At 39.1% G+C, this 23,463-nt stretch overlaps 1 protein-coding gene across 1 annotated transcript in view; it reads left to right on the plus strand.

Annotated features, from left to right (window-relative positions):
* Nucleotides 1–23,463, plus strand: part of SUCLG2 (succinate-CoA ligase GDP-forming subunit beta) — a 254,209-nt gene that overhangs the window by 156,057 nt on the left and 74,689 nt on the right. Inside the window, exons 8-9 of the mRNA XM_045774661.2 lie at nucleotides 17–178; nucleotides 2,343–2,485. Of these exons, the coding sequence (XP_045630617.1) occupies nucleotides 17–178; nucleotides 2,343–2,485 (305 nt within the window). The remainder of the gene's footprint in view (nucleotides 1–16; nucleotides 179–2,342; nucleotides 2,486–23,463) is intronic.

Genomic DNA, 23,463 nt, shown 5'->3' on the forward strand with positions numbered 1-23,463 from the left:
TTTTTCCTTTATTTAGTTGTCTGTTTTGATGCAAAGATAAACTTTGATGACAACGCAGAATTCCGACAAAAGGACATATTTGCTATGGACGACAAATCAGAGAATGAGCCCATTGAAAACGAAGCTGCCAAATATGATCTGAAATATATAGGACTGGATGGGAACATTGCCTGCTTTGGTAAGAAAGTAGTTCTATCAAAAGCATGATTTGTGGATTTTTGCAGAATTTAGGTAGTCCTGATTTCTGAACCTTTCTGAAATCGTATTTCTGGGTAGCCAGTAAAAATAGGAGTTTTTGTAGCCCAAAAGTCTTCGGAAACAATTCTGAGTTTCTTCCCAAAGTTCATTTCGCTCAGTGGTCACTGGTTTAAAGCAGGTTTTCTCAAGTCTGGCACTACTGACATTTCAGGTGGGATAATTCTTTGCTGTGGGGGCCTGCCCTATATGTTGTCAGATATTTAGCAGTGTCCCTGGTCTTTAGGTGACAGGGACATGGTGACAACTAAAGATGTCACCAAACACTGGAAATATCATCTGGTAGCCAAAATCACCCCAGCTGAGAAATACTGTTTCAAAGCATCTCAGTTAAATTTTGCTTAATAAAAATCAAAATCTTTGCTGCTCCAGTCAGTGTTAATATGCTATTCTGAAATTTGTTTGTAAGATAAAATTTCTCAGAGGAAGTAGAAGAGAACATACACTTGAATCATTATGCTCCCGTTTCAGCTTTTATGATAACCAAATGATAAAATGTTTAATCCATTATCTAGTTTATTAATAAAACAATTGATTTTATCATACTCATCTAAATTTGTGAAAATGGCTTATTCAGCTGAGATAAGAATGGGTCTCTAGAGGCAATACCATTTCTGTTATTGTCCACAGCTTATAGAGCTGAGATTTATACGCATCTGTGTTTCTGGTGGAACCAATTCATTGCACTGGAAACTGAGGTCTTATTCTTAATGGAATTAAAATAAAAAAGATTTGTAACTCATTAAACCAATAGGATTATTATATTCAGAACTGAACAGACCTCATCCAGTAGTCTGCTGAGCCATACAATAGAAAATGACATCTAATTACAAGTGATACCAAAAGCTCTTGCTTTGTATCGGAGTAATAACTGTAATGTACCAGCTCACTCACATTGTTCTGATCTTGATAAGCTAATGTGCTCTCAATATTTGTAGGCATTTAGAAAGGAGAAATGATATAATGGTGTGTTTAGAACAAATTAAATACAGCTTCTTTGTGGCCTCTGTGGGAGTATGCATGATTTGACCAAGTTAGCAGCCTCAAAGGCAACGATTAACACATTTCAAATTGTTTTAAGATCATATATAAACCATTTTTATTGTAGTTGCCCCAGACTTAATTAGTCACAGTTCACAGGCTTGTCTGGGGAATTCAAGGGTCAGAAAAAGTGAAGTGTATTTTACCTTGAGAGTTTCTGCTGTGTTCAGGAGGTCTGCTTTTTTTTTTTTTTTCCTTTCTAACCGGAGGAAAGTAATTTCATATAATTAAGTATAAGAAGCCAAAGAAGTATAATTGGTCAATAGGATTGCAGCGTTAAAACTCTTTATTTATTTTCTTTTAAAAAAAAAAAAAAAAGCTGCTAAGACGTTAGCACATTTTGGTTCTAGTTTTAATGATCAGGTTGCTAATGGACATTTCTTATATTAATTTGAAGAAGAAACAGAGGGATAAGAATATTATTCTTATACTGTCATTTATTCATTTGTTTTCTGAGTTTATCCACATAACCTATAAACATGCATGGATGCACTGAGTGTAAAAAAGTATGGAGCCCTATTGAAGTTGGGACCTCCACGGCTCAACCCCAGAGGGATGCTACATTCAAAGGAGCGTATTCTCAGCAAGCAAAAAATTAAACAAATTCCATTTTTTTTACTCAGGTCTCTTAAAGGATATTAAAAATAATATAATTCACAGACCCAAGCAACTTCTTGTAGCCTTCTTTTCTCTTTCCCAGTTCTCTTGAGTTCTGTTTTTCCAGAACCCAAAACTCCTTCTACTACTAGCCCAAACTAATTAATTAGGTAAATTCTTCCCTTTTATCTGTTTCCCAGATTGACTTAACTTCTCAACCAACCTGTCTTCATATTCCCACATTTTTTGTTTTGTTTATTCTTTGTATGCACATTTCCTGATTTATCCTGAAAGTCTGTGAATTTACCTGGTTGCACACAGTTCCAGGCAGGACAGATTGACCTGGTAGTGACAGGGTTCTCTTTGGTATTATGGGGAAGGGAAAATGTTCATACACACTTTCATGTTGCTAAATTTATCCTGTTGTGTGTGCCACTTACATTTCCCAGTGAATGGTGCTGGACTTGCCATGGCTACTTGTGACATCATTTTCCTGAATGGTGGGAAGCCAGCCAACTTCTTGGATCTTGGTGGTGGTGTAAAGGAATCTCAAGTATATCAAGCTTTCAAACTGCTCACAGCCGATCCTAAGGTAACCTCTGTCTTTGTAGGGAGATTGCGTAATGTTCTGATTTTTCAAGAGCTGCCTTTTTCCTGCTGCTAAGGGGTAATAAGCCAACACCTTTACTTTGCAGCTGCAGGTGCGAATCCTGCTTTATATCTGCTTGGGGTACACAGTGGTTTGGTCATTTCACATGAAAGGCTGATAAGGACCTCCAGGATCTTATTTCAGATGCTGTGCTTCCAAAGTTCTGAGAGATAAGAGGAAATTAAAAGGGGGGAGTGCACCAAACAGTAAAACATTGGTTGGCATGAAACATTATTTGAGTAACGTACATTGAAACGATTAGTCTTGCCCTTATGTGACTTAGAGGACTCAGTCTCTGATTCCTTCCATAAACGTGCTGCAAGTATTATCATACAGTTGGAGATAGGAGAAAATTAAAGGATTTTTAAACTGTATATCACTAGAAAGTAATGACTGCACATTCATCTGTATGCTTTTTAATTTTCATAGTTTACAGCGTGTGCTAGCTAGCATAGAATGTTGCTCTATGAACTTCTTTTCTTCTTGCCTACTGTATAGCTCTCACACCCATGCTAGTGCCTAGTAGGGATTCAGTAAACACTTTCCAAGTTCAATACCCATATGCTTTGTTTCAGCTGCAGGTACTCACTTGTCTGTGACAGCAAGGTTTAGGTGGACGTTTACGACATGGCGAAGACTAACATGTTTGAACGTCTTATGTATATCATTTACTTCTCTTTACAGTTCTGTGAGTTAATGTCTGTGCCGCCACCATTTGACTTGAAACTTTGAGAATCATTATCTTGATACTGTTAGAGTATCTGAGACATTCTCTTGGTTCTTAATGTATCTGAAGACATGGGAAATGTGAACCATCACTAGGAAGATCATAAATGAAAATGATACCAGATTTCTTTTAAAGAAAGGTGGCCTGAACTCAATATGGAAGCTTCTCATGAATAAGTGTACCAACAATAGTCTTTTGGTTCACATATATAAAATTTTGTTTTATATTAGTAGTATGCTTGTCTGTTTTCATCATGACTCAGATGGTTGCTCACCTTACAGTTTTGCTAACTCTTGTCCTTCTGATTCACAAAATAAATGGTAGGGTATTATCAGCTGCTAATCCTTAGTTTTCCATTGCTATCCAGGAAGGGCACTGTCATCAAAATCCAGAGTCACCCAGCTATGAAGAAAGTGTTTGCAGTTGGCTTTTCTGTTTATATAAATACCTTGTTTTCATTGGTTAAGTAGGAATATTATCAGTGGTTTCCTAGTTATTAATTTATTTATCCCTTATTATTATTTTCTTTTTTTAAGATTTTATTTATTTGAGATAGAGAGCAAGAGAGGGGGAGGGGGCAATGGGAGAGAGGGAAGCAGACTCCCCACTGAGAAGGGAGCCCAATGTGGGCTCGATCCCAGGACCCTGGGACCATGACCTGGTCCGAAGGCAGACCAACTGAGCCACCCAGGTGCCCCTTTTTATTTACTAAGGGAAGGATCATTTTCCTCCCAGAGAGTTTCCTGTCAATTGAAATCTCTAAATACCATGGATATAACTAACACACAGCTCTTTAAAGTGTTTGAACCACAAAGTATTCAGAGAACCGGGCAACTGTGATAAAATACTGAACTTTTAGTGTCTACTGAAATTCAGTGCTAAGAATAATAGAGAGCTATCGAGGGAGTAAGTCTACCAGGACAATCATTGCATTTTCTTTGGAATATCTTTTCTTAGCGGCTGATCTGGAATTTTAATTTTGTAAAAATACAGGAAGGGAAGGAAAGATCACTTGCAGAGCCATTTTTTTAAAAACAGTCTCTTAAAAAATTTTGACTTTACCCTATGGAATATTTTCAAATGCTTGGAGTATTTAAACTTTTTTGAGATTGCCTGTCATCTTGGGTAGAGAAAGATATGTGGGAGTTATTTTATTTTTCTCATGCTATATCAGGAAAATGAATGCATAGCTCATCTCACTGTAAATTTTCCAAATCTTGAAATTTCAAAGACAGATAAAAAGCATAGAAATGTAATGGGTATTTTCAATCCTGGCGTTGTTTAACAGATTTCAGAGAACAGAGACTTAAAAATAGTATAGATGAATTGATTTGATTTTGCAAGAAAACTGGTTGTAGTTCTAGCAGTAATTATTTCAAGTAGAGCCCCATTCAGCTGCCCAGAAGTAGAGAATCCCAAAAACCCAAAGCTAATTATTACAAAGGTATTGATTTTCTCGTTAGATGTAAGGATTAGTCAGTTGAACGCACTGAAACTCAAAATTGCAGAAGACCTGTTGTTAAACTTGAATCAACTGATAGTAACAACTACTTGTTCATCACATGTGTGAGCTAATTCTATTGATCAAGTAATAAATGTTATAAATGTCATCATTCAAGAACAATATTATGGGTTGACCTATATTTCTACACATAATGTCAGCCATAGAGCTGAAACTTAAATTTACTTTGTTTGACTATTAGCCCAAATGCTGACACTCACTGGGACCTAACACAAATGCCTTTATCACTAGTGTGTTCCCTGTTTGTTTGTAATATATATGAAACAGAGCTCTTCTGCTAAGCTGTCTAAAACAAGAATCTTGGGGCGCCTGGGTGGCACAGCGGTTAAGCGTCTGCCTTCGGCTCAGGGCGTGATCCCGGAGTTCTGGGATCGAGCCCCACATCAGGCTCCTCCGCTATGAGCCTGCTTCTTCCTCTCCCACTCCCCCTGCTTGTGTTCCCTCTCTCGCTGGCTGTCTCTATCTCTGTGAAATAAATAAATAAAATCTTTAAAAAAAAAAAATAAAACAAGAATCTTTTCAAGATACCTCACTTACAAAACTGAATTCACATTAAATATTTTATAATTCTCTTATTTTCGAGTTGGGCTGGAGATGAGAGAAAGGCATAGAATTTGTTCTGCTGGTGGTATGATAGATCTGATCTTCATCATTTTTAACGTGTAGAAGTCTAAGCACTAGCATTCTTTAAATCAAAAGGAGTAAAAATCACATAAAATAGGAAGTAGAAGTAGGATTTTTGTGCTAATCTGTAAAGAATTTGAGCACACTTACAGGAAAAGCCCTCCAAAGAGTGTTATCCTTCAGTTTTGTTTTCCTGAATCATGTTTCGGCTTTTATTTCTAATTCTAAACTTAGAATTTCAAAGGTGTAGAAAATGAGTACGGATGACATCTGTAGTATGTAAAACATCTTACATAAATGAATAAAAGGAAAGAATAGTTGGCAGGAATCTCAATCTCATCCCATCTCTGTTGGCCAAAGTTAAGCAAATCTGTTGCCCTCTGAGGGCCTGAGGTCAAAATCTAGTATTGTGTGATTGACATTTGTGAAGTCACCGCACCCGATCTGTCTGTGCTTCCTGATTTAGATCTAACTTAAAGTCATGTTTTCAAAACTCTTCATTTTTTTAAATATTTATTTCTTTAAATATTATAATTTTTTTATTGCAGTATAATTAATGTACAGTGTTTTTTTCCAAAGCTCTTTAAATATCCAGGAAGAAATGTGCTGCATACGCACCGAGTACTAGATCAAAAAGGAATGGATTCTCAGTGGGGCTTTGGTGCCACACTGCCCAGGTTCCAGTCACATCTTTACCACTTGCTGGTTGTGGGAGCTTGAGCTTCTATATATCTCAGTTTCCTTTATTATAAAATGAAATAGTAACAGTGCTTATTACCTCAGGTGGTTGCTTCATTTATTTATTTTTTTTTTAGTGTTTGGAGTTTAACTTTCCTTAAATTTTTTAATGGAGATATAATTGACATATAACATCATATAAGTTTGAGACATACAATGTGTTCATTTGATGCATCTGTATGTTGCAGTATGATCACCAGTATAGCATTAGCTTCCATCTTTCTTGTGGTAAGAACATTTAATCAGAGAGTTGCTTATTACATGAACTGAGATATACATATGCATTTCCCATTTAAAGGAGCAATAATTTTATATGATAGTATCATTTAAAATTCTTAACAAATTTTTATTGAAGTATGACCTACATACAGAACAGTATGCAAATCAAAATTATGTAGGTTGGTGAGTTATCACGAAGTGAACGTAGCCGTGTAACTGGCAGCCAGGTCACAAAATAAAACATGACCAGTGTTATGGACTAAATGTTTATGTCCCCCCAAAATTCATATGTTGAAATCCTAACCCCCCCAACGTGATGATATTAGGAAGTAGGGCCTTTGGGAGGTAATTGCATCATGAGGGTGGAGCCTCGTGAGTGAAATTATTACCCTTATAAAGGAGACCCCAGAGAGCTCCTTCACCCCTTCCTCCAGGTGAAGATAGATCTAGATGATGGCTGTTTCTGTACCAGGAAGTGGGCTCTTGTGAGACATTGAATCTGCCAGTGCCTTCATCTTGGACTTCCAGCCTCTGGAATTGTGAAAAATAAATGTTTGTGGTCTTCCCACTCAGTCTATGGTAGTGTGTTACAGCAGCCTGAACAGACTAAGACAACCAGCATTTCTGAAGCCAGTCATGTGCTCCTGCCCCGTGCTTCTCCTTCCCTGCTCTCTCTCCAAAGGTAACACGGCTACCCCAACTTCTGATGTCATCCATTTGTTTTGTCTTAATACAAATTTCAGCTTCATAGGATCATACAGCGTACACTCTTTTGTGTTTGCCATTTTCTGCTTAACTTTTATTTGTAAGATTCATCCACATTTTATGTAGCCGTGGTTCACTCATTCTTACTGCTGTATGGTATTCTGTCGTGTGACTCTGCCAGAACACTTCATCTTTTCTGTTGATAGACATTTGTGTTACTCAGTTTTGGTGATTATGTTGCTATGAACATGTTCTCATACAAGTCCTTTGGAGCACATTTCCATGGGATGTATTCTTGGAACTAGGATTTCTGGGTCATAACATACGCACATACTCAGCTTGAATGGATGCTGCCAAGCAGCTTTGCACATTTGCCTATTTACACTCTGGTAACCGTGTATGGGCGTTCCAGTTTCTCCACATCCTTCCCAGCACTCGGTACACTGAAGCCTTTCTAGTTTCAGTCATTCTGATCGATGTATGGGGGTATCCAATGTGGTCAAGTGCCTTTCTCTCATGACCAGTGAGGTTGAACACCTTTTCATATATTTATTAGCTATTAGGATATACTCTAAGCTTCTGTTACCTTGTCTGTAAAGCAGACATGAAAGTAATACCCAGAAGCATTGCTTTGAATATCAACAGAGATCATATATGTGTAAGTACTTAGCAGACATTTCTGAAGTGCAATGAAAACTTTAATGTGTGTTGTTGTTTTTTTTGAATGTTCAATCTCATCATTTCTAAGGCTTGGATTTATAATTTTTGAAACAGAAGGGAAGAAGCGGTCATGGACGGGATGGGAGGTGTCTGACACAGGTTCATTGACGTCAGTGTTAACTGCATGTGTTGTTTTGAAGTTGATGAAATGTGTAAGCAATTCAGTAGCTTCTGATGAGATCCTCTGTTCAGACAACCAAGAAAACTCAACTTAATCAAGGGAGGATTAAATTCATGTGTGCACGAGCCACAGAATATCATTTGGTATAAATTTGAGAAGAGTCCAGCTATTTTGGCTCTGTGGTGTGTGCTTCAAAAGTCTTTAGATTTTGAGGCTGGAGAAGTAAAACTGCGTGCCATATTTTCAGTATCAAATGCCTTTCAGCATGCAAATGCCTTCAGTTTTAATAAATATGTTTGGGGATTAATATGTGCTAAATACCTCATACACATATTGTTGATAATCATACACTTAGAATATATTTAAATACAAAACACAGGATCTTCTTTTTCACTTATTTACATGTTCATGTCAGAGGCTTGCAGCAAAACGCATTTTATTACAGACCACATGTATTTGCTGGAATACCATATCGCAAGGGAATATTTATTTCGAGGGGGTAATAGAACTCTTGTAGGGATTGATTTTCAAATATAATGCCCAATCCTTTAAACAACGTGAGCATTATTTGTGAAATAACTCTCCCATCCCTGTTCTTATAGTCCTCTTTGAAAATAAATTTTACTTTCATATGAGTTGGAAGGAGTAAAAATCCAGACAGCTGTTCTGTATGTTGATAGGCTACCTGATAGTCTAGTCTGAGAAGAATACAAACGATTTTGTGCTTATGAATTGGTAACCTGTCATCTGGTTTCACCCCTGTGTAGGGTAACACTGTGTGAACTAGAGAACAGAAAGCCAGCTGCCCCATACTTATTGCTCTTTCTTTCCTCAAAGTACTTTTCCTCTTGTCTTGCATTTCTTTCTCTGATGTCCAGTTGATCCAAATTTCCAAATATGTCCGGCTGTCCTTGTCCAGCATATGCTCATTCCATGTTACCTGCCAGTACTTCCCAGTTAGAACTGGGTCCTGGGAAGGCAGTTGGTTCTGTATCTTACACAAGATCAGTGTCTGATAGCTACCACATTTTTCATGTATCCCGAATGGAACACTCTAAATCTATTTTCATGCTCCTTGCTAACATACTCTCAGAAATAAATCAAAAATAAGATCTTTACTCTTTGCTCTGCTTCTCAGAATTCAGATTTGAATGTCTTTTTTTGTTGTTGTTGTTTCCTGATAAGTAATTTGAAGAATTTTAACGGACTTGGGGATATTTTAGTAATTTTTATCATTAGTCCCAACATGCTCAGTAATTGATTATGAATCCTATATGGAGAAGCCTTTGTAGACTGTTAAAGAGAAATGAACCAGTGATAAAAGTATAATGTCATATAGATTCGAAGTAATATATAATGATTAGAAAAGTTAGGGTTTTTTTTTCTCTTAATGCTATGCATGGAGAAAAGACATGGTTCAACTCAACAATAAGAAAATAGTGCATTTTCTAACAATGTGACCAAATAACGGCCAGGATTAATGTCAGGTATCTCTGAATCTTAAGAATTATCTTATAATGGTAGAGTGATCGGGCATCTGAAAGTTTTACTATTATTATTTTTGAGGTATTGTTTTTGAATCCAAATAATGTCTGGTAGGGGAATCACTGGATGTGGGGAGCAAACTTTGGAAAGTAATGCAGGAGAACAAGGTGAAGAGCCTTTGAGTGGAGAGGCGTTCTGGTTCCTCTTCCTCTACAGGGGTGAGCTATAGTCTGGTGGGATGAGCCCCACTGCATTGCAGAGATAGAAGACACTGAATTCTCTTTCATCCTCCCTCTACACTGCCCTCCACCCACTGCCAGGAAATTAGGAACTAGGGATGATTGTGTTGTTCCTAAATGAACACCACGTCCGTGTGGCTTGCTGAAGAAATCGGCTTGACTCCTCATGGCTTGCAAAACAAATAGCATTTTGTCTTTTTTTAGGGTCTTTTATTAAACAGCATCCCCTTTTTCCTAATTATTAAATTAGGGTAACATAAAATATAGAAAAGTGCCAAAGTAAGTCAAGTTGCATTTACATATACTATTTTAGATGACTGTGCAATATTTTAACAAAACTAGTGTCAATATGATTGACACTATTATTTAGTCTCCTTTTTCCCACTTTTTACATACCTTTTTCCCTGTCCTTGTACGCTCCCCTCCAACATCTTCAGGAGCAGAATAGTATTCAGTTGTCCGAATATATAAATTTACTTAACCAGTCCTCTGTTATTTGGTTTTCAGGGTGTTTCTAGCTTAAAATAATGCTGCCGTGAACCTTTCTGTACTCTTTACATTCAGTTCCAATTATTCATATAAGATGAATTCCTAGAAGTATGAGGGTGAATATGTATGCAGATTTTAAGGTTTTCACACTTCCTGCCAACTTATCACCACACCAGGTAGAGGTAGAAGGAACGTAGAAGGCTCTCATCAATGAGACGAGTGCCTATTTTGCTGTTTAAAATGGCCCCGTGTGTAGTGACACGGTGCTGTCTGGTTTTCCCAAGTCATGTGTCTTGTGATGCACCTCATGGAGAAAATATAGGTGAGATCAGCTTTGTGCAAGTGTGAGTTAGAGTGCTAGTGGCCATAAATTCAATAGCAATGAATTAACAATATATCTTAACTAAGGTGTCCTGAAGCAGAAACACGCAGAAAACAAGGTTGTGTATCGCTCTTTTGAGAAAGATGTGACCGGTGGCTTGCAGGAAGCTAACCCTGCATTTCCTTGGGAGCAGTGGTTTGTTATTTGCTGATTCAGTGCTCACTGTACGGTTATGGACCATGACTACTGTGGAGGAGGGGAATTGCCTGAATATTTTGGATAATCATGGATAGCTCTTCAGCGATTATATGAAAGAGCTACTCCATTTGATCTTTCTAAGAAAGGACAGTCAGGAACCCCTAGCCTGAATGTAAAGGGGAAAAAATCTTTCTCTTCCTAATTTCCTTTTATATGCTTCCTAAAGGGAAGGATTTTGATTCTTGAGAACCTTCAAAATGTGTTAGTAATGGCTTCTTAGACATATTGCCTTTTATATTTAAGGATTAAATGAGTAAACCTTGAGAACATTTTAACTTAATTTTTCCACTTTTCAGATAAGAATGATTTCCTTACACCTTTAAGTCCCTTCACTTTGTACTTTTTGAAAGTTTTCTTTACTTTAAAAAAAAGTTGATTATTTTTTCCACTTTTAGAAACTTACATTTCCTACTAAAAGTATGAGATTTAAAAGAAATTGTCCCTAACTTTATTACCATAACACAACCCCTATTATAATTTTGTTAAATTTCCTTCCAAAAATTATCTATACTTATCTTCTTTGTAAGGTTATTACTAGAATGCCCTTCCTTTTGATGGCCTTTTGAAAAAAACCTGGTGTTACATGATACACATCTTCCAGGGTTGTTAGCTGGTCTCCCTGACCATCAGTTATACTAACGTGTTAATAATGGGCAGCGTTTTAAAGGTATCTTGTTATTTACAAAGTTATTTAAAGAAACTCAGCATTTAAAATCTCTTTCAGAAAATGTGTGAACTTTGTAGGTCTGGTTTGCTGAAGCAGAGTACAATATCGTTAAGAAATAAAGGTAATAGTAACAAGTATGAAAAACTTCATGGTACAAAACAGATTTTTATAACAATGAAAAAAAAGAAAATCACCACACTCCAGGGCCAAGCTAGACTCCCCCCCGCCCTTTAGTGACTTAAGCATTTACTACCTCAGTGGGCTGCTGATCTGACTTTAATTATCTCAGGACTAATGAGTCATTTTTCAATATTTGATACAGTCATTCTGAATTGCCCAGATTCTGAAATACGTAAGAATTCCAAATGTGGCCTGATGTCCCTTCCTGCCAGCTCAGTTCAAGGTCTTCCTGATCTCCTCCTGATATATGCAGTTCAGTGAGGTGACACTGAGTCCAGGACGAGACTTGCCAGAAGTAGAAGAATACATTCACCTTTATTTTTCCTTGTTCTTTCTTGCCAACATTCTTCCTAAGAATCCATTGATTTCTCTATATGTCTTCCGTCTTTGTAAAGAGGGAGACGCTCCAGGTAAACTTGTAAAGTAGGTGTCTTGTTAATCTCTAGCCCATATCAGATGCCACCTCGGTGATAATTTGGCCCCATCTCCCTCTTCTTTTCTGAAATGGGATATTTGCAATTTATAGTCCTCACCACTTAATCATCTCTTTTGTTCACACATTTCTCTTCTTAAACCCTGTAAAATTGCCTAGAAATATTATTTCTTCCTTCCCTTCCCACTTCTTGCTGCTTTTTCATTAAACTTTTCATTTACTGCGTGTTCCTTAAAAATAGCTTATAGTTTTTCCTTGAGTTTTTGTTTTCCAATCCCTGGTTTTGTTTTCTTCAACTATTATTATATACTTCATTTTTTCTATCCACTCTAATGGTTCAAGGAACATAGTGAGCTCTCCAAAAATGTCTTTTCAGAGCAAATTCATATTGGCATTCTCTTTATTTCCATGTAAATCATATAGCTAAATGTTCTCAGCCAGGAAGGTAAGCATAATAAGTTAATGAGTTGTCCTTGTGAAACAATTTCCCAAGCTAGATGCCAGTACCATGTGTCTGGCAAGACTCTAATGGCATGGGGCAGCCGGGTAGGGACCATTGTCTGGAGCTGGACTTGTCCCCCAGCGTCAGGGAAGCAATGGAGGGAAGGTCCTCTTTGCAGATGCTGGAGTGAGGTCCTGCCCAGCAGCCAGACACACAACAGCAGGTAATAGCTCTACAGGGAGAATTGTGAGTGGGCAGGGGTCTTACCTGAAAGCAGCAGGTGAGTAGAAGATAACGAGAGTATAAACACAGGGAGGCAATTCTTTTTTTTTTTTTAAGATTATTTATTTATTTATTTGACAGAGATAGAGACAGCCAGCGAGAGAGGGAACACAAGCAGGCAGAGTTGGAGAGGAAGAAGCAGGCTCGTAGCGGAGGAGCCTGACGTGGGGCTCGATCCCATAACGCTGGGATCACGCCCTGAGCCGAAGGCAGACGCTTAACCGCTGTGCCACCCAGGCGCCCCACAGGGAGGCAATTCTTAACAAGTATGTAGGGAATTCTGTTAACAGATAGTCAGCACCACAGTCTCCAGGCTGTAGTGCAGAGGCCAAGTTGTACTCACACAAAGCATCCCATAAGCAGAAGCTTGGTTCTAGGGAGGCTGGAGTACCAGGTGGGAAACTAAGGCAGGAACTTGCCATAGGTACACGTCAGTGTGTCCACCAGGAGGTTGACAAGGCTCATTCCACAGCAAGAAGTGACTTTATGAAGTGGGTGGTTCCCCCAGCTTGTTGGGGTCAACTCCTCAAAGACACCTTTATGAGGTCAGGACTAACTGTCCAGACCACAAAATGACTAAGCTGGCCAGAAACCCATTCAGTGACTTCGGCCAGATGATAATCTATTGTGTTATGTATGCCAGGCCTTCTAGACGCTGAGCTGTAGAGCAGTGAGTGAAACAGAGTGGTGTTCTTTTGGAGCTGCCCTTTTCAGAGGGAGAAGATAGTTTAATCCATGAGTAAATAAATACATAATATCAAAGACATAACTGATGCACTGGGTGGTGATCTTACGAAGTTAAAAAATAAAATTGAAAGGGGGACCTCAGGATACCAGAAATTTGTTATTTTGGTTAGGTTTGTCCAGGAAGACCTCTCAGAAATGTTTGCCTTGGAGGAAGACGCATCATGACTGTTAGACGTGGAGTTTGGGTTTGAAGGCGATGACATGAATGCCCCCAGTGAGGGGAATCTGTCCACCATCTGCACCCCCTGGACCTGCCCTTCTTTCCTTTGTTTACTCACTGTTTCTTTACCAAGGTGTTCTAAGCCATGTATTAAAGAATTTAAAAAAAAAAAGAGGTTTTGTCCACTTGAATAGTTTATGCTGCAACTTTAATTTGGGTAGCAACTGTCTTGCAGTTAGAGGTCCTTTGTGAGTATCGATGGATATTTTATCTCCATATCCAGGACCCTCTCCTGGGAATGCTCTGTTTCCACCTTTGAGGTCTTATGAAATGGAGCACTTTGAACACACATATTAGCATTCCCAAGGGGCAGCTGGCACAAATCCAAGTTAATTATTTTTCTTCTAGCTTATCTGTGAGTCCTTTCATTAATTGTTATCTGTAAGCATTCTGGACACATCCCTTTTTCTCAATTAGAACTCCAGGAGAATATTTTTGAGCAAACATTTAGGTGTCTGCTCTAATACTCAGAGGCCTTAGGATCATAAATAGTGAACAGAAAATCCATTTGGAGATTTAACCCTTGACCTCCTAGATTTCACTTGCTTGTTCATTCCAAATAGTACATTTCTCTGAGTTAGAGATACGAGTGATGTAGAATCTTCAGTGTGTCATTGTAACCCAAGAATGTGGACATTTGGGTAGCAGGTATGAGGGGAAATGCCTAAATTTAGACATTTCTAATATTTTTCCGTGTTTCATGACCTGTGATTAGTGATTACATTTTATGAGTGGATCTTCCTGTCCATTAAACTGAACTACCAAATACTTAATCTAGACACGGATTCTGCTGACCAAACAGGTGTTTGATAATCAAATGAGAAGAATGAAAGCAGCAAAAGTAAAAAATACAAAAGTAATGTGAAAAGAGAACCTTTACAAAAAGAATAAATTCTGTGATTCTGTTTTTCTATGCAAATACAACCTTAAAAGCACTACTTGTAAATCGCATCAATGTATTGAGCAATGCAGAATGTCTTAGGTAAGACAACAGGGCAGAAATTAGAGCCTCACCATCATCTTAGTTTCCTCCCCCTTGTGGACACAGCTGGATATTCCTGCAGTCAATGAGCAGTCCTTTGACTGTTCCTTGATCACCTACTGTGTGTCAGCTCATGAGCTGATTGAGAGAATGGGAAACCATCCAACATTTGATGTCATTGGTTCCAAAGAGGCTATCCTTGTCAAGTTCTCCTGATTGTCATCATCCCTTTAAAGCAGAAAAATATTTGTGTCTGATTGACACATATAGTCCTTTCTAAGCTCAGAGAAGACCCAGTGTAAAGCACCTCTTAATATTGACGTCGACATCCTAGTCTTTGGGTTCACAGAGAAGAGTCTGTGCAACCTTACTCCTCAAAATGTGGGCCAAGGACTATCAATGTTGACAGCAATGTGAAGACTGTTAGAAATGCAGGATTTCAGCCCTACCTCAGATCCATAGGGTCAGAATTTGTGTTTTCACAGGATCCCCAGGTGATTCCATGTGCATTAGATTTTGAGAAGCGCTGGTCTATAGCGGGGGGTGGGCATACTGGATTTTACAGCCAAATCCTGCCTCACGCCTGTTTTTATAAATAAAGTTTTATAGGAACACAGCTCTGCTCATTCATTTCCTTAATTAGCTGAATAGTTGTGACAGAGACCTGGTCCGCTGTGGTCTACAGTAGGAATGCTCAGAGTGTGGTATTGGACCAGTGCCAGTCTGTGGAGAAACCCCAGTCCGTGGGCTGTTTTAGATCTGTAATAAGTACAGAAACAGAATCAGCATCTAGAAACTTGTATTACAAATTGCCATTGCCATGACATATAAGTGGAAGATCAATTTTCTAGCAATTCAGATGATTGTATTTTACAAAAACATCAGTCAGTGACTGTTAGGGCATTTAAGGAAAAAAATTGTCCTTCACCACAGATTATGTGAGAAGCACTGCTTTGTGAGTTTAGATGGGTGATACGTGTGTAAAAAATGGTATCCTAGGAGAATTTGATTGTACATGGTACATCCGAGGCTAAAGTGGACTTTATTATGGGCTGTGATAACCACATTGTCATACTGCTCTTTGCTCATCTTGCTTTCCCGTGACTCTCTTATTTCTTTGGTGATACTTCTTCTTGGGACCCCCTATGATCCCGGTGATGCCTTCTTTTACTTTCTGTATCCCCACTTGGATCCTCTCTTCCCCGCTCCTGCCCACAGAGAACCCTTACACCTGGCCCAGGGGTTATACCAGCAACCCAGACGTTGCTCTGCTGCGTCCCTGGCATAGAGGTTGCTTTCAGGGGTGGTGTGCTGGCAGAGCCCCTCAGTCCATTCACTGGCCTGCCTGCTATTCTCCTCCTGACACTTACGACAAAGGCCACCTGCCTGTGCGATCATGAACTAAAACCAAGTGGCCCAAGAGGCTGTAGGTATTCCTTCCCAACTGCTGACAGCCAGACTAAGATCCAGGAGCAAAGCTGTGTGATAGAGACTCCCCAAGTCATAGAGCCTCGTTCCTAGAGTCCAGCTTTCTCTAACTCAGTGCTCCTCAAAGTGCTTGGACAAGCAGGAGTGGCATCACCTGGAACCTTTTTAGAAAGGCAAATCTTCATCTGCCTGAAACTACTGAATTAAAAACTCTGGGGTGGGGCCCAGCAAGCCCTCCAGGTGATTCTCATGTCTGGGAATGTCTGCTGGAGCTCGGTAGCTTCTTCAGCTCCCATCCCAGTGAAGAGCTATTTCATTTTTTGTTACCCTTTAAGTTAGAATTTATTTTCTGTCGCTGACAACCCAGTAAGTCCTGTGTTATATGCCATGTGTATTATTGTCACAGAACTGAGAATTGGCCCCAGCTTACCTTTGTTGTGCCACATAGTCGCCTGGGGCACAACTCTGTTAACTCTGATTTTAATTTCTTTCTCCATACACTTGCCATCCCCATGTGTTTTAAGATTTTTTTCCCCGCCTTATTTCTGTGTCAAAATCTCTCCCTGAAACTCAGAGGGCCTTTCACAGTTCTAAAGTGATTTTTCTACCCAAATGAGAATTAAGGATAATCTTCTAGTTAATAGGTAACATTCATCAACTGGGTTTGTAAATGCTTTTTTCTGAAGATCAGTTCCCTCACGGAGAACTTTTATTTCCCTTCCCTCTAAAAGAAGAGAACAAAAACAAGTTGTATAATTTTCAAGTGACTTTCTATAAACTTTATGAAATTACCTCTTCTTGAGCTCAGTCACTGAAGTAGATCTAATTCATTTTTGTCCCGATTAAGTTACCATCAGCTGCTGCTTTTCACAAGAGATTTCCTTCCTATTATTGTTCTCTGTGCATTTAATCTCTCTTGGTACTTTTCTTCCCCTCTCTTGATTTGTAAGTGTTTTGCTGTGATTCAATCTCCTGTCTATTCTTGTTACAAAGTACAACCTTCATTTGTTATCTGGGTTCCTCGTGCTATTTGGGGAAAAGGGAAGTGGTCAGATCTTTCAGTATTTGACAAATGTCATGATAATAGAGTGTTTCAAGGTGGAGATGTTGAATCAACTTTTCTGTTTGGTCAAGAAAATTGATTCATAATGATATGTGACATAAGGTCTTCACTGAATTTCTCTTTGGTATACATAAGGAATGAAAAATCACTTCTTTTAAAAAATAAAATCTGATGTTTCTTTATCTTGGTAGCTCTTTGTACAAGCTCTCTTTACAGATTACTCTGTGGTCAGAGAATCAGCATATATCCTTCTCCAACTATTAGATCATCTTTATGTCTACCACCGCTGAAAAATTGAGGTTTGCATGATTTTCTTTCATATTTGCAGCGTCAAACTGAGACCTCATTGCTGTCTCTTCCACTTTGGGGGTTGTATCATATTCTTGAGTGTTCGTGGCTTCCTTGCAGGGTGGGCCAGACAAGACGCAGGATGCGAGCTTGTTTTCATCCCTACTTGTAGGTTTTGAATGTCTCTTTCTTGCTGCAGCCACTGCACAGTGGTCTCACATCCCAAATATGGGCGAGTCTCTGAAAAGATAATTCAGAAGACAAAAAATGTTTATAATCAAAATTAACTTCAGCAATCCTTTTAGTATCTTTTTTTTTTAAAAAGATTTTATTTATTTATTTGACAGAGATAGAGACAGCCAGCGAGAGAGAGGGAACACAAGCAGGGGGAGTGGGAGAGGAAGAAGCAGGCTCATAGTGGAGGAGCCTGACGTGGGGCTCGATCCCGTAACGCCGGGATCACGCCCTGAGCCGGAGGGAGAGGCTTAACCGCTGTGCCACCCAGGCGCCACCCTTTTAGTATCTTTAAGCACCAAAGTCCCAAGAGTGTGGTGAGATGCTGGTCCTTCTCCATGGCATGCTGTTATTGAAGTCTGACTGACATAGACCAATGGATCAGAATAGAGAACCCAGAAATGGACCCTCGGCTCTTTGGGCAACTAATCTTTGACAAAGCGGGAAAAAACATCCAGTGGAAAAAAGACAGTCTCTTCAGTAAATGGTGCTGGGAAAATTGGACAGCTACATGCAAAAGAATGAAACTTGACCACTCTCTCACACCATACACAAAGATAAACTCCAAATGGATGAAAGACCTCGATGTGAGACAGAAATCCATCAAAATCCTAGAGGAGAGCATAGGCTGCAACCTCTTTGACATCGGCCACAGCAACTTTTTTCATGACACATCTCCAAAGGCAAGAGAAACAAAAGAAAAAATGAACTTGTGGGACTTCATCAAGATAAAAATCTTCTGCATAGCCAAGGAAACAGTCAAAAAAACAAAGAGGCAGCCCACGGAATGGGAGAAGATATTTGCAAATGACACTACAGATAAAAGACTGGTATCCAAGATCTACAAAGAACTTCTCAAACTCAATACTCAAGAAACAAATAAATCATAAAATGGGCAGAAGATATGAACAGACACTTTTCCAATGAAGACATACAATGGCTAACAGACACATGAAAAAATGTTCAAAATCATTAGCCATCGGGGAAATTCAAATCAAAACCACACTGAGATACCACCTTACGCCAGTTAGAATGGCAAAAATTGACAAGGCAGGAAACAACAATTGTTGGAGAGGATGTGGAGAAAGGGGATCCCTCTTACACTGTTGGTGGGAATGCACGTTGGTATAGTCACTTTGGAAAACAGTGTGGAGGTCCCTTAAAAAGTTAAAAATTGAGCTACCCTACGATCCAGCCATTGCACTTCTGGGTATCTACCCCAAAGATACAGATGTAGTGAAGAGAAGGGCCATATGCACCCCAATGTTCATAGCAGCATTGTCCACCATAGCTAAATCATGGAAGGAACCGGGATGCCCTTCAACAGATGACTGGATTAAGAAGATGTGGTCCATATATACAATGGAATATTACTCAGCTATCAAAAAGAACGATTTCTCAACATTTGCTGCAACATGGACGGCACTGGAGGAGATAATGTTAAGCTAAATAAGTCAAGCAGGGAAAGACAATTATCATATGGTTTCACTCATTTATGGAACATAAGAAGTAGGAAGATCAGTAGGAGAAGACAGTTGGGGGTAAACAGAAGGGGGAATGAACCATGAGAAACTATAGACTCTGGGAAACAAACTGAGGGCTTCAGAGGGAGGGGGGTGGGGGAATGGGATAGGCTGGTGATGGGTGTTGAGGAGGGCAAGTATTGCACGGTGCACTGGGTGTTGTACACAAGTAATGAATTGTGGAACTTTACGTCAAAAACTAGGGATGTACTGTATGGTGACTAACATAATATAATAAAAAAATATAAAATTGAAAAAAAAAAAGAAAAAACAAACAAACAAACAAAAAGAAGTCTGTCTGGCCCATGACACTGTAAGCTCCTATAAGGAGGATGGCCTCTAGTGTGTTCACTATATCCCCACTCCTCACAGAGTGGCATAAATACAGTACACAGTGAATAATTAATTTTGTTGAATTAAAAAAAGCTGTACCAAAGTTAAAGAATAAAGTAAATATTAGTAACAGCAGCTAACACTTATATAGGGATTAACTGTATGCCAGGAACTGGTTTAAGGGCTTTACGAATGTGAACTCATTTATCCCTCAGTACAAACCTAAAATAGATACTAAATCACGTCCATTTTACAGATGAGGAAACTGACGCACAGAGTAAGTTGCCGCAGGCCACATTTTAGTGGTAGAGCAAGGATTCATACCCAGACAACCCGACTCTAGTCCCTCTTCCTAGCACCTAGATTATCCAGTGCCCCATGCGCAGAGGGTGCTTACTCCCTCTCATCTCCCTCAGGAACTCGTGTTCTTTGAATGGACCAGCACTGGGGTCACCCACTAGATTTTACTCATGAATTTTGGCTCTTTCTTCCTCATTTGCTTGTTCTGTCCCTGTGCCCATTTAGCTGGCTTTACATATATTAAATGTGTGTATGATGTGACTTCAGTGTGTAAGAGGAGACTAAATAAAACTCTAGTGAAGGTATCAAGGAAGCAGTGCAAATCAGTGGCTTAGACATGGTTTTAGAGTACTTTTGTTGTGCATTTTGGATCTTTTTTTTTTTTTAATTTAAATATGCAACTTTCCAACCAGAATGGTCATTATACGGTGGTTGAGGGAGAAAGAGATACAAAGAATGCCTGTTCAAATTCTGTGATTCTGAGAGATTTTGTTGTATCATGCCCCAGGAAGTTACCCTTCCAGACCGCATTTCTAGGTTTATAATTGTATGGACCTTCCAGAGAAAGACAAAGTTATCGGGGACACATGGAGGAAATGCACGTGCAAAGTATGTCCTGGGTGGTGTGAGAACTTGAATGCTTCATGCTTAGCAAGTCACTTAATGGAAGGGGACTACGAGGCCTGTCCTTTCATTGAGGACACATCATAGGACAGGTTGCAGAGACTGCAAGTTCCAGGACCTCCTCCAAATTGTTTAGTTCCTGCCGCTCCCTGGAGGCCTTCCTCTTGGACGACTCTTTGGGGCTGTACTTTCTGAATTTTGTATCCACCTTTAATCAGTTTCCAAACCACACAGCTTTTGTTACATGGAGGGAAAACTGAAAGTTTCTCTTGCCATTGTTACCATGAGAAAGAAGTCAGTTTTTTTTTACAAGTGAAAGAACATGTTCTTTGTAGGGGTCTTCATGTCTTGATTAAGTCAGCTAGGGTGTATTTCATGTTTCTTTCTATTTTGCTAATATGAAGTAGTCTTAACTAAATGCCCATGCCATGTCCAGGGTTGCCGGGCATGACCTGGGAGCTCTGAGTAATGTGCTTGGTGACATTTTGTTAATTATATTTACGTGTTTAGCACTAATGCAAGAGGCATCACTAGTAAGTCTTCAGTACTTGGGTTTGTTGTTGTTGTTGTTTTTATTATTCATTCATCGGTAGCATATTTTCTCCCTTTCCTCCTCTCACCTTTTCAGACCGGGAAAGGAAATTGGCCCTTGCAGCTAGATGTCACGAGTGAGCAGTTCTGAGGCTGGGGAAGGTGGAGGCAGGTTATGTGTAGGTTGTGGGGACCACTCTGTCAGTAGCTAGAAAGAGATGAAGTCCCAATCCACACCCTTGCATCCCTTCCCCTTCCTAGGCCTGGAGTGGAGCTTTACTGAGGGAGAAATGTCTGTGGTGGAGAAGGACCCGATATAAGCCTGTAAGAATTGTCAGCGACCTGGATGCTTGTATGGGGCATTTAAAAAAAAAAAAAAAGTAAAATAAAAGGAAAGCTATATTAAGTCAGCGAAGTATGTGTTTAAATCTGATTTTAAGTGAAGCTTCTTTAAAAAACAGTTTTAAAACTTCATATGCAACAGTTTCTTAGAATTGGGTGAGACCTTCTAAATATGAAAGAAAGCTATATCATAAGACGAGTTAAGTCTGAGCAAATGTAGCAAGATTTGGCATGTTCTTCTGAAAGGGGGCCAAACCCTTTATAGTCACCAAGTAAATCAGGTCTTGTCTTCTGTCAACTGCTTGATATATCCATGGAAATCCATAGAGTGAGACCAGCAAGAACACAGCAAATGAGCTTCCTTCACGGGTGTTATTTTGAGGCATTTGAACACAGCAGTATTCCTCTCTTCGATGTGCACAGCATATAAATTTTAGAAAATTTGAGTATATTAGTACTTTCTCCCAGTTTGTCATAATTTCTACTGGGCAGTGTATTCTTAAAACATAATGGACACAGGAAGAGGACACTGACTTTCTACCTTTCCCTATCACTAAGGACACGACCGGTAGTCCCCTTAGAGAAGAGCAGAGCAGGCTTTGTAAGTCCAGAGGCTCTTGTCAGTGTGAACTCTTGTTCTGTTTACTTTAAGGAAATGGTTTTAATTAAACAATATTCACAGCTTTATTGCTGTGCTTGGCAAGCCTTGAGGAATTCAGGGTTGGTAGTGCTGATATTCAGAATTATCTGAAGAAAACAGCCTTATGTCCTTCCCAACAAAATGTCTTTTCCTTATATTCTTTCTATCTATCTATCTATCTATCTATCTATCTATCTATCTATCTATCTATCTATCTTTACAGTAGGCTCCATGTCCAGCGTGGAGCCAGTGCAGGGCTCGAACTCATGACCCTGAGGTCAAGACCTGAGCTGAGATCAAGAGTCAGACATTTAACTGACTGAGCCACCCAGGCACCCCCCTCCAAACAAAATGTCTTTTAAAATGAAGTTGGGTCAAAACAAAACTCACCCCAAAATAAAGTGTACAGTGTCTATTCTTACATGCTCTGCACTTTGTGGTCAGGAAGCTTAATGATTACCTGGGAAGTTGGTGCAGAAAGCCTTTTTTTTTTTTTTAAGTGTCTAAAACATACTCTTTAATGCTCATTCCTTTTGGAATTATAAATTCCTATATTACTGATTTTTTAAATTTGAGAATTAAGTGTGAGATCTATTTCATTTCCTAAATAATTGAGTTTCATAATTTAATACATGGTTGTTATGGAGGGTTTGGAACATAGAAAAAAAGCACATGGAATAAAGTGAAGTCACCTATAATGTTTTAGCTCAGAGATAACTATTATTAAAATTTGGACTATGTGCTTCCATTGGTTTTTTTTTTCTTTCTCTGTAAGCACACATACATTATAAATTAAAAATTGGGGGGCGCCTGGGTGGCACAGAGGTTAAGCGTCTGCCTTTGGCTCAGGGCGTGATCCCGGCGTTATGGGATCGAGCCCCACATCAGGCTCCTCCGCTATGAGCCTGCTTCTTCCTCTCCCACTCCCCCTGCTTGTGTTCCCTCTCTCGCTGGCTGTCTCTATCTCTGTCGAATAAATAAGTAAAATCTTTAAAAAAAAAAATTGGAATCATACTATTTTTTTCCATTTAGCAATATCCTGAAATAATTTTACCACATCATTAAATATTTTTCTGCAACAAGATTTTTAGTGGCCATGTTGTGTTCCATTCTGTGAATACACCCTTGTATTTTTAGTCATTTTCTTATTGTTAAGACATTTAGCTGGCTTCCTTTTTGTTGTTGTTGTTGCCACCATAGTGGGATCATTTTTTATATTTTTGTGGTATACATTTATAAGTGGAATTGGAACTTGGGTGGCTTTTTCCCCCTTGGAGACACGGAACTATATTAGTTTTTTAACCTTAACACCTATGCGTGGAAGCATATTATTTTTTGCTGTCCTTCCCTAAAATGGTCTCTGGTGACCATTTAGTTAATTGAGCTTGGTTGGCTTCCATCATTCCCTGAACAAAGCATTTTGCTAAATGATCCCAAATGTTAAATAAAACCAATTAACAGATAGATGCTCAGACATTAACAGATGTCTTCAG

This window comes from Ursus americanus, chromosome 14 (assembly GCF_024610735.1).
Source record: "Ursus americanus isolate L20-20 chromosome 14, mUrsAme1.1.p, whole genome shotgun sequence".
In the NCBI taxonomy this organism is placed as follows: domain Eukaryota; kingdom Metazoa; phylum Chordata; class Mammalia; order Carnivora; family Ursidae; genus Ursus; species Ursus americanus.